Below are 13612 nucleotides of genomic sequence, written 5' to 3'. Positions count from 1 at the left end.
TTCTTTCTTTCCCTCCTGGTGGCCATGGCCACCTTCTTCTATTAACCATTTAGGGGGAGGGGGGGGGGGGGTTGAAGGGTGGGGGGTTGAGGCTAAGAAAAACATTCCATCAGCCCCTTGTAGCCAAAAAGGATATGCTATAATTAGTTGCAGGAGGGCGAGCGGTAGCTGAAGGAAGAAAGCGGACTTGTTTGTTCTGGAGAGGGCCAGCGAGGCCCATGACAAGTCGGCCCTGTACGTGGAGAGAGGGCCATGTGGCTGGGAGGACCTCTGGGGGCCTTGGACATTTCATCTGTGACACACCAGCGCTACCAAACAGATCATAACCCGCGCCTTTCACAAAGCCACACAAAGTCTGCCATACATGAGGGGGGAGCCCTGGAAAGACGCGGTCTCCAAGTCCCATTCATAAAAAGAAAAAACCACAGAGCGGACCTCACTCCTCCTGACCGCAGTCCGTGAGTTAATGAGCCCTTCTTAGTGTGTGTCATGTCCTCTGGGTAGCTGGCACACGCCTGCACAAGCAGGCCCCTTTTAGGATGACTTACCATGCCCCCTCATCTCTCTCTCTCACACTCTCCCTCTCTGTCTCTCTCCGTGTCTCGCTCTGCGTCTCTCTCTCTCTCTCTCTCTCTTGTCTCTCTCTCTCTCTCTCTAAGATGCTGTGTGGGAGTTCATCATCACATAGTTACTTTCCTGAACGCTTCCTTGACACACTGAGCGATTTACTCAATAAAGCTGTCTGACTCACCAGGCACTGGTTTGTTTTGACGTGCAGGCGTCTAATGGCTCTCTGAACACTTTCAAATATTGACTACCGTTGGGCTGGGCGTGCACGCATTCGCTTCCGCCCTCCCTTCAAAATGTTGCCAGAGTCCCATCGGGGATCAGTCCCGTGCTGGCGAGGGAATCATCCAATCGGATCCCGTTCCCGCAACGGAACAACCCTGCCCCGCCACACGCGTGGCTGCTGTTGCGCGTGCGTTCGGCGCGACAACAAAAAAGGTCACCGGAGCACGTCACCGTCCGTCTGAGTGCGCGAGCCACAGCGGTGCTGCCCGTCGCCCCGCGAGGGCCCCTGTGTGGGTGGATGTGTGTACACGTGGGCGGTAGGCTTGTGGACCTGGGGGCCTTCCAGACGCCGAGGGCATGGCCACTCTGCTGCGCCGGCACCGCTACAAAGGAGATATGGCAGTCCATTTGAACCGCTTTTATCAGTTCAGTCCAAGGGTTCAGAGGCTGTCCCGGAGCAGAGTTGAGAAAAGGGGATTTTAGCCCGGCGGCTGTTGCTTTGACAGTGCGCCTATCAAGCCAGATGCCAACCGCTGATATGCAGTGTGGAGGAATGCTTCCCCTTCCTCTCTCTCTCTCTCTCTCTCTCTCTCTCTCTCTCTCTCTCTCTCTCTCTCTCTCTCTCTCTCTCTCTCTCTCTCTCTCTCTCTCTCTCTCTCTCTCTCTCTCTCTCTCTCTCTCTCTCTCTCTCTCTCTCTCTCTCTCTCTCTCTCTCTCTCTCTCTCTCTCTCTCTCTCTCTCTCTCTCTCTCTCTCTCTCTCTCTCTCTCTCTCTCTCTCTTGCTCGCCCCTCTTCTGCTCACGTCCCTCGCGGTGTACATGGCTGGAATTCACTTTGCCGGATTCCAATTCAAAGTTCCAAACATGCCCATTGCATGCCAGTAGCTCGGAAATATGCGCCTTACTTAATGGAGCTGATACTTCAGACAATGCGAGCAGTGTTGTCCTGTGTATGGTAGCTGGGGCATGCGTGTTCAGAGGCCATGAAGGCACGGTACTTCAAGAGAAACTTGAGGCGGAGTCGGAAGTTGTTCATTGCCCATACCTCTACGACGACATACCAGAACGGCCTTTTGGCCTGCTTCACATTCTCTTCAAACAAAGCTACAGCTCCCAGTTCACTCCCATACACAGCAATGGCAAATAAGGATACTGGCACTATAGAAATAACCGGAAAATACTGTGGATGTACGTTTTATTTTGGGGTTTTTTTACGTAATAATTGTTTGTTTTTTTACTGCAACCCTCAGTCCAATATATGCCTTCTTTCTCCTCAGCTTCAAACTGCTTCAAATGGAGAAACACACACACACTCCACAATCCACGTCTAGTCTATACAAGCGGGCCAGTAGCTATTTGACACACGCAAATGTACACTTGACGTGTATGGAGAAGAGAGTTCACATTTCCCGGTATCTCTCCAGTATTCCCGGTGACACTTTTAACTGCCTGTGGCTAGCCCCCCACCCCCACGCCACGCCAACGATCAATCAGACATGTGGCCTCTGAACTGATAAAGACTGAGGGCTTCAAGCTGTCTGAGGAATTATTGAAGTATTCCTGTGGTTAGTGTGAGGCATAAACATTTTCTTTGACTGATAACGCACATTTGGAGCTATCAACCCCAAACTCTCACACACACAAACACACAAATCGACAAGCAAGCAACAAGCAAAAACCATATACTGGTGTTTTGGTTTTATGTATTCAAACCACATCATTAAAGCAACCAGCAAAACACAACACCACAACATTTTGACACAGGATTGTTTGTTTTGTGTTTTGGCCGTGAACTGACCAAAGTGAGTTAGCTAAAAACAGAAATTCAAGGGTCGGGGCTGTTCTTGGATGGATAAAATCGTTCTTTCGAAAATCCCTTAAATGCGCATGAGGTTATATTGCAGAATAGTTTGTTGAGAGGCTGGATGTGCATGTGAACCTTCTGTTCTCTGTAGCGGGAAGCCATGTGAAAGGAGGTGGAGGTAAAGAGGACTTACCCATTTCCTCGGTCGCCCTCGAGGTCTCTTCTCCCCAGTAGCCTCAGCCGTCTAGGAAGCAAACAGCCACAGACAAAGATTAAGAACAGTCTCCACTATTTACAATGTCAACAGAAAAGAATCATTATGCACTTGAGTTCATCTCCATGCAGATGGAGATAATGATCAAAGATCATTATGGTAAATCTCCTCCCCGAGCCATTTTTTTCTGTGTGGCATTTCACCTGCAGTTTAGGGCATGCGTGTGCATGTGTGTGCGTGTGCATGTGCATGTGTGTGTGTGTGTGTGTGTGTGTGCGTGTGTGCGTGTGCGTGTGTGTATGTGTGTGCGTGTGTGTGTGGAGAGCCTCGCTGTTTTGGGCTTCTCTTTTCTCTCTCATACATTACACCTCCACCCCCTCCTCTTCCCCCCTGCCCCCCATCCTAAAACAAATCTCCATTTCAACACAACAAAAGTTTCTCCAGACAGCGCAGAGTAATATTTCACCGGGTAGAATTTTATGCCATTCAAGTGGAAATGAGCAGGCCGCTATCGACGGAGTCCCCTCACAGATAAGACCCTTGATGGACAGTTATGGTCCGAGCCGCATTGAACTCACCCTCACTACGTCTACTGGTCAGCCGCAAGCCTCAACAAGTGCCCTTTGATTTAAAAGGCCGTGTGTAAGGATTTAGGAGAATTCCCCACGTTCTGCGAGGCATCGTTTTTAATTGCGTTGGCCGTACATCAATGCCTAGGCGATGATCGCCAAATAACTTTCCACCCAGTCATAGCCCCAGACCGACTGACTCGGTTATCATTTCAAAGCCAAAGTGTATTTACTGAGCATTCCTTTATTGTTGTGAAATTGATACCTGCTTTGGAATGCCCCTGGCTCTTGGCTTTTAGGGAAGGTACTGCCACTCTTATCTGATTCCAAGACAACAAAATAATTTGACGTTTGTGGGAAGCAGGAGAGCTTTGGCCCGGCAGGCTGACTCATATACCCATGAGAAGAAGCCCTTCTCCACCATTGAGAGATAATTAACAAGACACGACGTGTTTTAATAATTCATCGGATATTAAGTAGTACCCAGACCCAAGGGCTTTGTCACTCAAGGGCCCAAATGAAACCTGACCCTGAATCGCAAGGCCACGATGAATTTTGCAGATGACCTGCAAATAGCAGGTATCACAGGTCCAGTTGCGGTCAGTGTGCTTCTCTGCCGCTTCTCAGGTTGGGTAAAGGACACCACCTCTCTTAACCCCAACCCTGAACATGTGACCGTCTCAGGTCACTGGCACTGCAGGTCAGCTATCCCCTACAGGTGGTGTGCGTTGCGGCCCGCTCTCCTCCGAATCCCAGAGCTGCCAAACATCCACACACCCCGAGACTCGGGCCTTTTTTTAGGAGAGACAATCAAGCAGAGGCTTCCTTCACCTACCCCCTGCGAGCGCAGACAAGGCTAGCGACTATCAGTCGACGAACCCTGCTCAAAGCGAGACCGATTCGCCTCGAAAGCCCATTTGCGCGGCCCTGCCTCCCCCCCAGGCCCCCCCCCCTCCCGTCGGCCGCTTCTTCCGGCGGAACGTTTGAAGAGGTGCGCACATTTCGTACATTCCACCCTTATTCCCGCGGCGCGAACGCAGAGAGACGAGTGAGGTCCCCTCGGACGGTGTTTTGTTTGCTCTCTTTCTTCCAGAACAATGTGGGACGATGACGGGGGATCTGCTGAGCCCTGTTCCCCCTCATGCTCTCTGTGTGCGCACACGGCTCACGTTACACCTCTCTCCCCGCACAGAGCCGATCCCGGACGCCCTCAGGACGAAGCTGTAGACATCATCACGCTGCATGACCGACAGAGTGTGTGCGCGGCTGTGTTTGTACGCGTGTGTGTGTGTGTGTGTGTGGCTGTGTTTGTACGTGTGTGTGGCTGTGTTTGCACGTGTCTGTGAGTGCCTGTGCGTTTGCGTTCGGGCTCGCGACAACAGCAACAGTGGAAGTGAAAGCCACCTCTCACCAAAGCAACCATCATTTACCACAGAAGACGGAACGGACATCCCAATCGCAGGGCCCCATCTTTGCCCAGCCTTCCACTATTGTACACTCATCCCTGCCCCATCCCTCTCTCAGGATCTCTTACCATGGCTCATGTGTTTGTCATGTCATTCCTCAGTTTAGCCCGCCACGGTGACCTCTCACCCATACTAGAGCTATGACTCATAGCATGTTTAGAGTGCAGAGGCCAGAGGGCATTTAACATGTATTGTGACGCTAGGATTTAAAAATAGCTAACAAGTTGACAGTTGGTGGAATGCAACACGCCAAACATGGAGCAACATCTTCCTTTTAAAGTGTGCTTGTTTTACCTTACGTAAGCATGATTGTTTTGACGATTCTAGAACACCCAGAATGATTTGCTTTCATGTGTAAAAAGGTGTGGCAGTAAAGGGCCAATGATCAACCCTCAACCTCAAGCCAATCTGTGTACTTTAATCCCAGTTCTCTGTTTGGGAAGCTGCATTTTTAATCAGGGGATTTAATGGTCTGTAAGACAACACCCTGTTCAATTAATCATCAGTGTGTTTGCCTGTCTCGACTGGGCCTCGGGTGGAAGAGATGCATGTCTGCAGCAGTAGGACTCATACCTCCAGGCTTGGACAGGCCTGTGAGGCCACTCACACTATAGCCACACAGGAACACCTCGGTGTGTGTGTGTCTCTCTCACTATCTGTGTGTCCGCTTATGCGTGTATGGCCGTCTGTGCGCGCACACGCGTGTGTGTGTATGTGTGTGTGTGTGTGTGTGAGTGAGCAGGCAAGGCGATGATCAAGGCCAGTGCTTATTAGCCAGGGCCGGCCTCATCATACCAAACGGGGTTGGTGGAAGGAGCATTTAAAATTAGCAGAGTGGACCATTGTATCGGGTTCCAACAATGACTGCTCCATGGAAACTATGTGTGTCGATCCCCAGGAGGGGATATTAAAGGGCATGATGGGACCGGTCAAGAGGCTTGGGTTTTTGATAATGGGAGCCCTAATGAGATGGTTGGATTTTATAACCAGACTCTGTGTTTCACTCAACTGACAACAAGTTTTTCCCATTTACATTTTTCAAAGTATTTAGAGTGAATCTCATCGACACCTATAAAATGATTTATCACGGCGAGAGATACATTTGAATTCCCTGCCTCATTGAGCTCAGCCCTGCGTACATTCGTCACACGTAAGTTAATAGCTTGTTTATAACTCAACTCCAAGCCACAACCTAATCTGATCGTGACAATGATTGATTTCAGAACAACCGTAGAAGCATCGCCACGGTGCCTGAATACCGACGCCTCCTTTTATCTTGGAAGACGGATCTCTCCTCTGTTTATCATAGCGGAGCCATATGTGACGGGACCGGATTATCGGGAGAGCGTAGCGGTGGTTCCGTTTTTTCAGAGAAATCCACTTTGTTTACAATGTTTGGTTCCTGGTGGCGAAGGAGTGTCGACGGCGCTGTCACCGAGTCTTTCACACATTTTAATCCGCGGAAATAAATGAAGACGTCAGGATCTCGCCCGGCAACCAAATGTCGTCTACCACACCGTACTGTAGATACTGTAAACGCAGTGTCATTCTGAATGAGCGAGGGCACTGTAGTAAATGCTGTTCCCGGTAGACCACCTTCTGTGTGTCTGTCTCTCGTTCGCGCAGCACACGATCCCACGAGGGCGTTGGGTTTGACCTCGACAGTGAGCGTGGGTACGTGAGAATCTCCGAGGCGAGAGTCATAAAAGTGAGAAGCAAAGAGATACACACTCCCCTGTTTTGGACGAGAGCTGTTTATTGTGGTGCTGAAACGTGTCCGCTCGGGCCTCAGCCCACTGCGGTTTGGCTTCTCCCTCCGTCTGACCGTTCAGAGGCACAACACGGCCCGCTCGCAATAAAGACATCAGGCAGCCAGTCCCACACACAACACTCCCTGCAACTGTCAACATTTCACAGACACTTCCCGCCTACTTAAAAATGGAAGTCGGTCATGTTTTGGTCGTAGCCCGAAAAGAAAGTATATCGGAGTTTTGTCGAAAACGAAGCTGAGATTGGAAGCCCCCCCCCCACACCCACACCTTGAATACTGTCTAATGCCTTAAATCCATGGGTAAGACTTTGTATGTAGATATACCTACGTATACACTGTGTATTATGATGTCTTAAAAATGACACAACGTGTGATATTGCAGAAGTGCGTGCGTGCGTGTGCGTGTGTGTGCCACGGTGCGCGCCTGTGTGTCGTGCGAGCGTTCCACTGGTGATGAATGGCAGGGTGTTGAGGTGATGCTGAGGTGTCAGAGTGCTGTTGGGCCACACAGCAGCGGTCTGGTTCTCACCTTCTGCACCGCCTTGGAAGGACCCTTGTTCTTGCTTCCTTTTGGGCGCCCCCTCGGTCGTTTGGGGACAGGCTCTCCGGTGGGCTCCTGGGGAAGGAGGGAGGTGAACATGAACATGGGCGTCAAGGACAGGAAACAAAGCTGTGCCCCCACTGCCCCCCCCCCCCACATCGCCCCCCTCCCCTCAACCCCACCCCACCGAGCCCCCACAGCCTCCCACCCCTTCCCTGCTTGGGGGGGGTGGGGGGTGGGGGGAGACAGGGTCCCTTTCAACAATGCGCTCATTTACTGGTGGTCTCCCATTTGGTTGGTGCTTTATGAGTCAAGACGAAAAGAGGGACAAAGGTTGTGTGTGTGTGTGTGTGTGTGTGTGGGGGGGGGGGGGTGCGCGTGTGTGTGTCTGTGTGTGTGCTTGTGTGTGTCTTTGAGAGTGAGCAAGCAACTGAGAGAAAGAGAGGGAGGGTTTTCTGAAGCAGTATGTGTTCTTGGGAATATTCAAGATACCTTGATGACTCAGTGGCCTGATCTTAATTTCCATTTAATCTGAAGAAATTCAGACTGTTAATAGGTTTAAGCACTTGACATTTTCTTATTCAAAGTTACTGATATATTATTAGTATGAAGTTCAGGAACCAGTGTCATCTGATGACTCTTGTAGAATTGTACTGCGAGTGAATCAGACTTCAGGTCTGCCAGTCAGTGTGATTGTCATGTGATATGTTTAGGGTTTGAACTGCTTCAGTGATTTTGTTTGTGATTTTCAAGGGAGCTAAACTTATCACAATGTGAAGTCCTGACTTGAAATGGGATAGTACTCTTGTTTGCATTCTTGCAGTGAACACGTTTTATGAATGACTGTGACTCATCAATGACTTCCTTTGTGCAGTGAATCATATCCATAAACACATCCACATGAAGGCTTTTAAAAGATTGTCACAGGATGAATGACTCAATGTATAGTATATCTGTAATTAAACTCTCCAGCATATTTTACACTTTAGTCATACTGTATCACATCCTCGACCACATAGGATACTAAACTAGTAAAAGCAGAATAGCATAAAGCATAAAATGTACATTGTCTCATCCAGCTGCACTACCTTGATAACAGCGATATTATGGCATTTGAACATTGTTATTGTTGACGGCATAAACCTAGTTGTCCATGTAGAGAAAAGTAGCCTAAAACAACTTGGTTATATGAAACGCTGTGCAGCTTTGCATTTGCCTGTGCAATTGCATACGACAAAAATCTAGTTTTTTGACGTTGTTGAAGGAAAAACGTTCTCCTATATTTTAACAATACTTCCCCAATTAAGTCATTTTCTCAAAACAAAATAAGTCTCCCAGCGGATGTCTATCGGTTATGAAGCGCAGCACAAATGGTTTGTTTATCTCTACTTGTGAGTCGTCTCTCTTCAAGACATAAAGCTACCTCTCTCTCCTTACATGCATTGCGCAAGCTTTACATTTCAATACAAACGGAACCTTATCACCAAAAACAGCTAAACTGCATGCTGCACATCTACTGCCAGTGTTGATTTAACCTACAGATATTGGATTCGGCCAGTTGGGTAGCGTTCTGCGCTTGGACACTTATAGCCAAAGCGCATTTAGAACAAGATTGTCAACTGGATATACGCTGCAAGGCAGGTTATGCATATCGGGTAAAGAAAAACAGTAAGACTGACTTTCTGAGGCTTCCTCGGTCTGCCCGGTTTCCGCTTCGGAGGCTCTGTTGCTTCTGATGTTGCTGGTGGCTCCTGGGTCCCTGAAGTTTCACCGGCTTCTTCACCGCGTGCACTCATTGTTACTTGTACCAAAATGTAATCTCCTGCACCTTCTAGTATAGATCACAGTCCGGACGTCCTGGTGCGGATCACGAGAGGGGGGATCCTCTGTTGTAATGCAAGGATCGGCTTTTCTCAAAGTAAAATTAGTGATGCTCAGAAATGAAAAGGGGGGGGAAAAAAGGAAGAAACGGTGATGTTTGACTGTAGTCTATTAAGAGATGCACTGTTGTCCTCTTTAGTTTTGGTTCAGAAAAATGCCTCCTCTGTCGAAGTGGGTGGGGGTGGCTTTAGTGGTCAAATAAGCCAGTGATCAATTGAAATTCGGTGTTGTCGGTACAAATGAGCAGGACACCATTGAAGAGAACAGTGACAGTGCACTGTCAAATCCACGCGCCGCGATTGACTGACAAATCGCAAGGACTACGTTTCCCGATTAAGCTATACCCGGGCACGATTTTTTCACGGCTAAAACACGGTGTGCATTATAAATGCATCTCTACAGCCCACACGAAACCAGTCTACTCTGAATGAGGATGAGGTAAAAAAAAAAATCACCTCTCCCGTGGGTGGATAACACAAGGGTGGGGGGTGGGGGGGGAGCAAGACAGAAAAAAACTGGACCGCCGCCAGAGAAAACATGAGAAATTCTGCGGCGCTAAGAGGAGAGACCACATTGAGACAAACTCACGTGTCCAGCACCATTCATGTTACTGGCTACAATCCAGTGACTTTAAAGAGACAGAGTGGAAAGCGCGCATTTCATAATAGACTGCAGGAGAATGCGCCTACAATTGTGATTTGAGCTCGTAATTTATTGAGTTTATGAACTACAATAATATTTTTGTAGGATTTTGCACTGCATGGCTTGATTTATCTAATTATGTAATGATGGCAAGTTAGAATGTTTTGGGATTCATATGCAGAATCATACAATTATAGTCGTATAAATAATAGGCCTATAATTAGTATATATATATAACAAATTGTTCTTTTCGAGGCTATCACATAGCCTTCACAGGTTATACTTTTAGACCGAAATAGTGGATATATTATGGGAAGATATAGCCTAACAAAATCCTTTTCGAGATGTATTTTATCAATGCATAATCAATGTAGGCTAACATATGCAATGCATTCTTTTTTTCAGTATAGTAGGCTTAATCTTTCAAAACGCATATAGACTACACATTATGCGTTTTGTATGCAACATTAAGAAATCCACCAAGTGTTGTCTCGTGCAGTTGGTTTTCTCTCCCCCACGAGTAGAGCCGGGTTTACTGTGGCTGTGCCTATGTGTGTGCTCGCAGACCGACCTCCAACAGCCGCGCGTCTTTGAAGTATTCCGCCCATCGACGTGGAGTGAGATCAATTACACAAGAACAACAGTGACAAAGAATAAACTGCTTTACGTGGAGGCCCTTTCCCACGATCTGGCCAAGCCTGCTCAACAACAGGGAATGACAAGTCCTCCCCTACCCTCTCTCCTGAAAACAATTGTGCTGAGCTTTTAAAAGCAGAGAGCGGTAGATGGAGCATCTTAACCCCCAATTTTAAAATTGGACTTGAAGTGACTTCGTTTAATACAATGCACAGTATAAGAATATTATTTCAAGTGGCATTTTTTTGTATAATTATTTACGTTATTTTTTAATGAATCAAACATCCTAGTTATTAGCCTAACGACTGTTCAGCAAAAACGGATACTATTATAGTTCTCAACTCGGTTCGAAGTTCTGCGCTTTTTTTGTGAAAGAAAGTGATTAATTTGTCGTTGGTATTCAGTTCATTCATAAAAAACAGTATTCAGACCCCCAAAGAAGGTGGACCAGAAAGGAATTTCGCCGTTTTCTTCCCTAGACCACTCCCCCGTAGACAGAGTGGCGTCAGGACCGCAAGCGTATGAAACGAATACAATCAATAGCCACAGCCACAAATTACAGCAGAAAGTATTAAACCTGGATCGATTACGTAAAAAGCACAATTTTGAAATGCTGTGCACATATCGACATTTGAAAATATGTTATTGGTGTTCACTACACAATAGATTTGGGCAAATTAACTTTTATTACATTTACTTAAAGCATTAGGCTATTTTGTGTGTGTGCCTGCGTGTGTGTTTTGGGGGGGTTGGAAAGCATGGATTGTCTTTGTAAGCGCGGATGTCTACAGGTAGCAGCTTTACCCGTGTTAGTTTATTTTTGTATGTTATGAATAGTTGGGGTATGCAGTGCAGCCGCAGTTCTCGCAAGATTCCATCTAACTCCATGGAGATGTAAAGAATGGAGGAAACCATGCGCTCATTGGTTTCTAATGCATGCATTTCTAAAGACATTCTTCGGTTGAAAGCAGATTAGCTTTTTTGTATTGTAAGAGGCATTGCTTTGGGCGAAAGAAGTGGGAGAACTTGTCAATTGCGGCACACTCGAAGATTTGAAACCAGCCGCAGCCCCTTGCCACCCGATGTCAATTTAACCGTTTCACCCCCAGCAATTGTGCCTCCTGGGCTGAGTCAAAGCAGCAGCACATATGTGATGCATTTATGGTGGAGGGCGGTGAGGGGCCTACTGCCACACTTTAGACTGTTCAAGAATGTCCAACTCTAGTCTATCAACTCTGTGGGGTAATGATCCATAGGCTCTTACTCTGGTCACATGCAATAAAGACGTTTCACTAAGCACAAGCCTGTTTACGTATATGGCAAAGTTACAAAACGTCTTCACTTCTTTGCACCCCGTCAGTTGATCCCTCTCCCACGCAAACACACACCCACACCCACCATTCGATCCAGGTCACAGCTCTGCGGCTAGGCAAGGTTACTGCACTGCTTTCTCTCCAGCACCGAGCCTGTGCACTGTAGCTAGCTCATCCCATTCCTCCAAGAGGAAATGAACAAATTAAATATAGAAGCAGGGAGGGGGAAGAAAAAAACAATTCATCCAGATGTCAGGCCGCCCAGTGCCATGTGACGCGAGGGGGCCGCAGGAGGCTGTGTGGCCCAAAGACCAGGCCACTGTCTAGGGGCCGATGACTCAGGGCTTATGGGGGGCCATGCAGAGGTCATGAGGAGTGAGTGGGGGTCAGAGGTGAACGTGGCAGACGGACGGTGCTCTGCTGGGGCTTCCTTCTCCTCTCTGTCACTTTGCAGGTGGATATTTGGGTGGTCTGAGTGTGAGTTCGCAGGGCTAAACATACGCGCGCACACACACGCGCGTGGATATGATACAGTATACACACACGTACACAACATGTGACGCAAATGCACACACATACAGTACATTCTCCTCCGCACACATTCACGCACACACGGTACATGCACTCACACAAACACACACACCCACCCCAAGGGGGAATATGACTCCTGTGAACCGCAGGGTCCTCTGGTCTATTAATAGCCTCCCGGGTCTCGTATTGCAGAAGGAGCTGTGAAAGCGAGGTGGCTGCTCCAACTGTGAAGGGACCTGTTGACTTTGCTCTGTAACTCTGGACGCGGCCAGAAAGGGTCAGCGACTGCAGTATGTGTCACCTCACGTTGGCCTACCACCGTGGAGTCATTCCAAGGTGTTTCTCGGGGAGATCAGGTTGTCCGACTCACCTACTCATGAGGTCAGCCGGGAAGAATCTGGCCAGGCCCCTGTCCAGCCCTGCTGATACCTCAGTGGAGAAGCAGGACTCAAAGGAGTTCGTGGAAGTGACACGTGTTATCCGAACCCCCCCCCCCCCCCTTCAACGTTCATGAGCCAGCATATCTAATAGCCATAAAACTGCAAGCAATTGACAGGGATAAGCTCTGGAGATAACTCAATCATGAGCAAACCCTCTTTCCCTGTCTCCCCAAGGGGGGGGGGGGGGGCTGCGCTAATGTAGAAGATATATTTCTCAGTCAACCCCCCCCCCCTCCACACACACACATACAGGCCTCCTCACCCAAACAGGTGAAGGCAGCTCCTATTCCCAGGACCCTGATGACCTGGCCCTGGCCAGCTTGACTCTTCTCTGGGCTCTGTTTGTCCACAAACACAGGCCCCCAAAGTGCCGTCTGGGCCAACTGTGTGGTCTAGCCAGCCTGGGCAGCCTTGTGTAAGCTCACCTACCTCCTGGCAGGTAAAGGTGATCTGCTATCACCGCCAAGAAGCAACCATCAATCTAGCCTGTCCTCTGTTCCCCATCTGTTTGTGTGCGTGTGCGTGTGCTTCTGTGGTCGCCCTGTTTGTGTGTGAATAAGTGTGTGTTTGTGTGTGTTCAGACGCTTCTATCCGCCGTCCCGTGCTGTTGGTTTATGGTTTGTTACACTGCTCCTATCATCATTCCTACAAATAGAGCACTGAGCCTCACTTACACGTTGAATAACTCCTCTGAAGGAACATCTTTCTGCAATTCTATTTCCATGTGGTCACCCATTAGAATTAATCTACCTTCTGCCCTAATCCCCTTCATTGCTCCCATGTTAGTCAAATTTGGCTTCATAAAAACAGTCTGTTGTCTGATGGCGGTCACCTAACCCTGGCTAATAGATCTCTAACCCCTGACCCCCTAAAGGAAAGGTCATTTGTGAAGCTTTGTTTTGTAAAGAGCTCCATGGGACTCATAAGTCATGTTACGTAAAGGAACAGAGGGTCATTTGCTTATCTGTCTGGTGTACAAGACAAACAGTTGGATTTGAACACATTCGGGCACG

The 13612-nt window shown here is 48.2% G+C and overlaps 1 protein-coding gene across 1 annotated transcript in view; it reads right to left on the bottom strand.

Moving 5' to 3' along the window:
• hmga2 (high mobility group AT-hook 2) overlaps positions 1-9438 on the bottom strand; it is a 28973-nt gene extending 19535 nt beyond the window's left edge. The window contains exons 1-3 of the mRNA XM_084702119.1: positions 8836-9438; positions 7145-7231; positions 2789-2839 (exon numbers count right to left, since the gene is read on the bottom strand). Of these exons, the coding sequence (XP_084558245.1) occupies positions 2789-2839; positions 7145-7231; positions 8836-8952 (255 nt within the window). The 5' untranslated portion in view covers positions 8953-9438. The remainder of the gene's footprint in view (positions 1-2788; positions 2840-7144; positions 7232-8835) is intronic.
• Between the last annotated feature and the right edge of the window lie 4174 nt (positions 9439-13612).

This window comes from Hypomesus nipponensis, chromosome 7 (genome assembly GCF_054491055.1).
Source record: "Hypomesus nipponensis isolate SF chromosome 7, ASM5449105v1, whole genome shotgun sequence".
Lineage (NCBI taxonomy): Eukaryota > Metazoa > Chordata > Actinopteri > Osmeriformes > Osmeridae > Hypomesus > Hypomesus nipponensis.
Note: the sequence above shows the minus strand (reverse complement) of the source record. Positions and strands in the feature narration are given on the sequence as shown.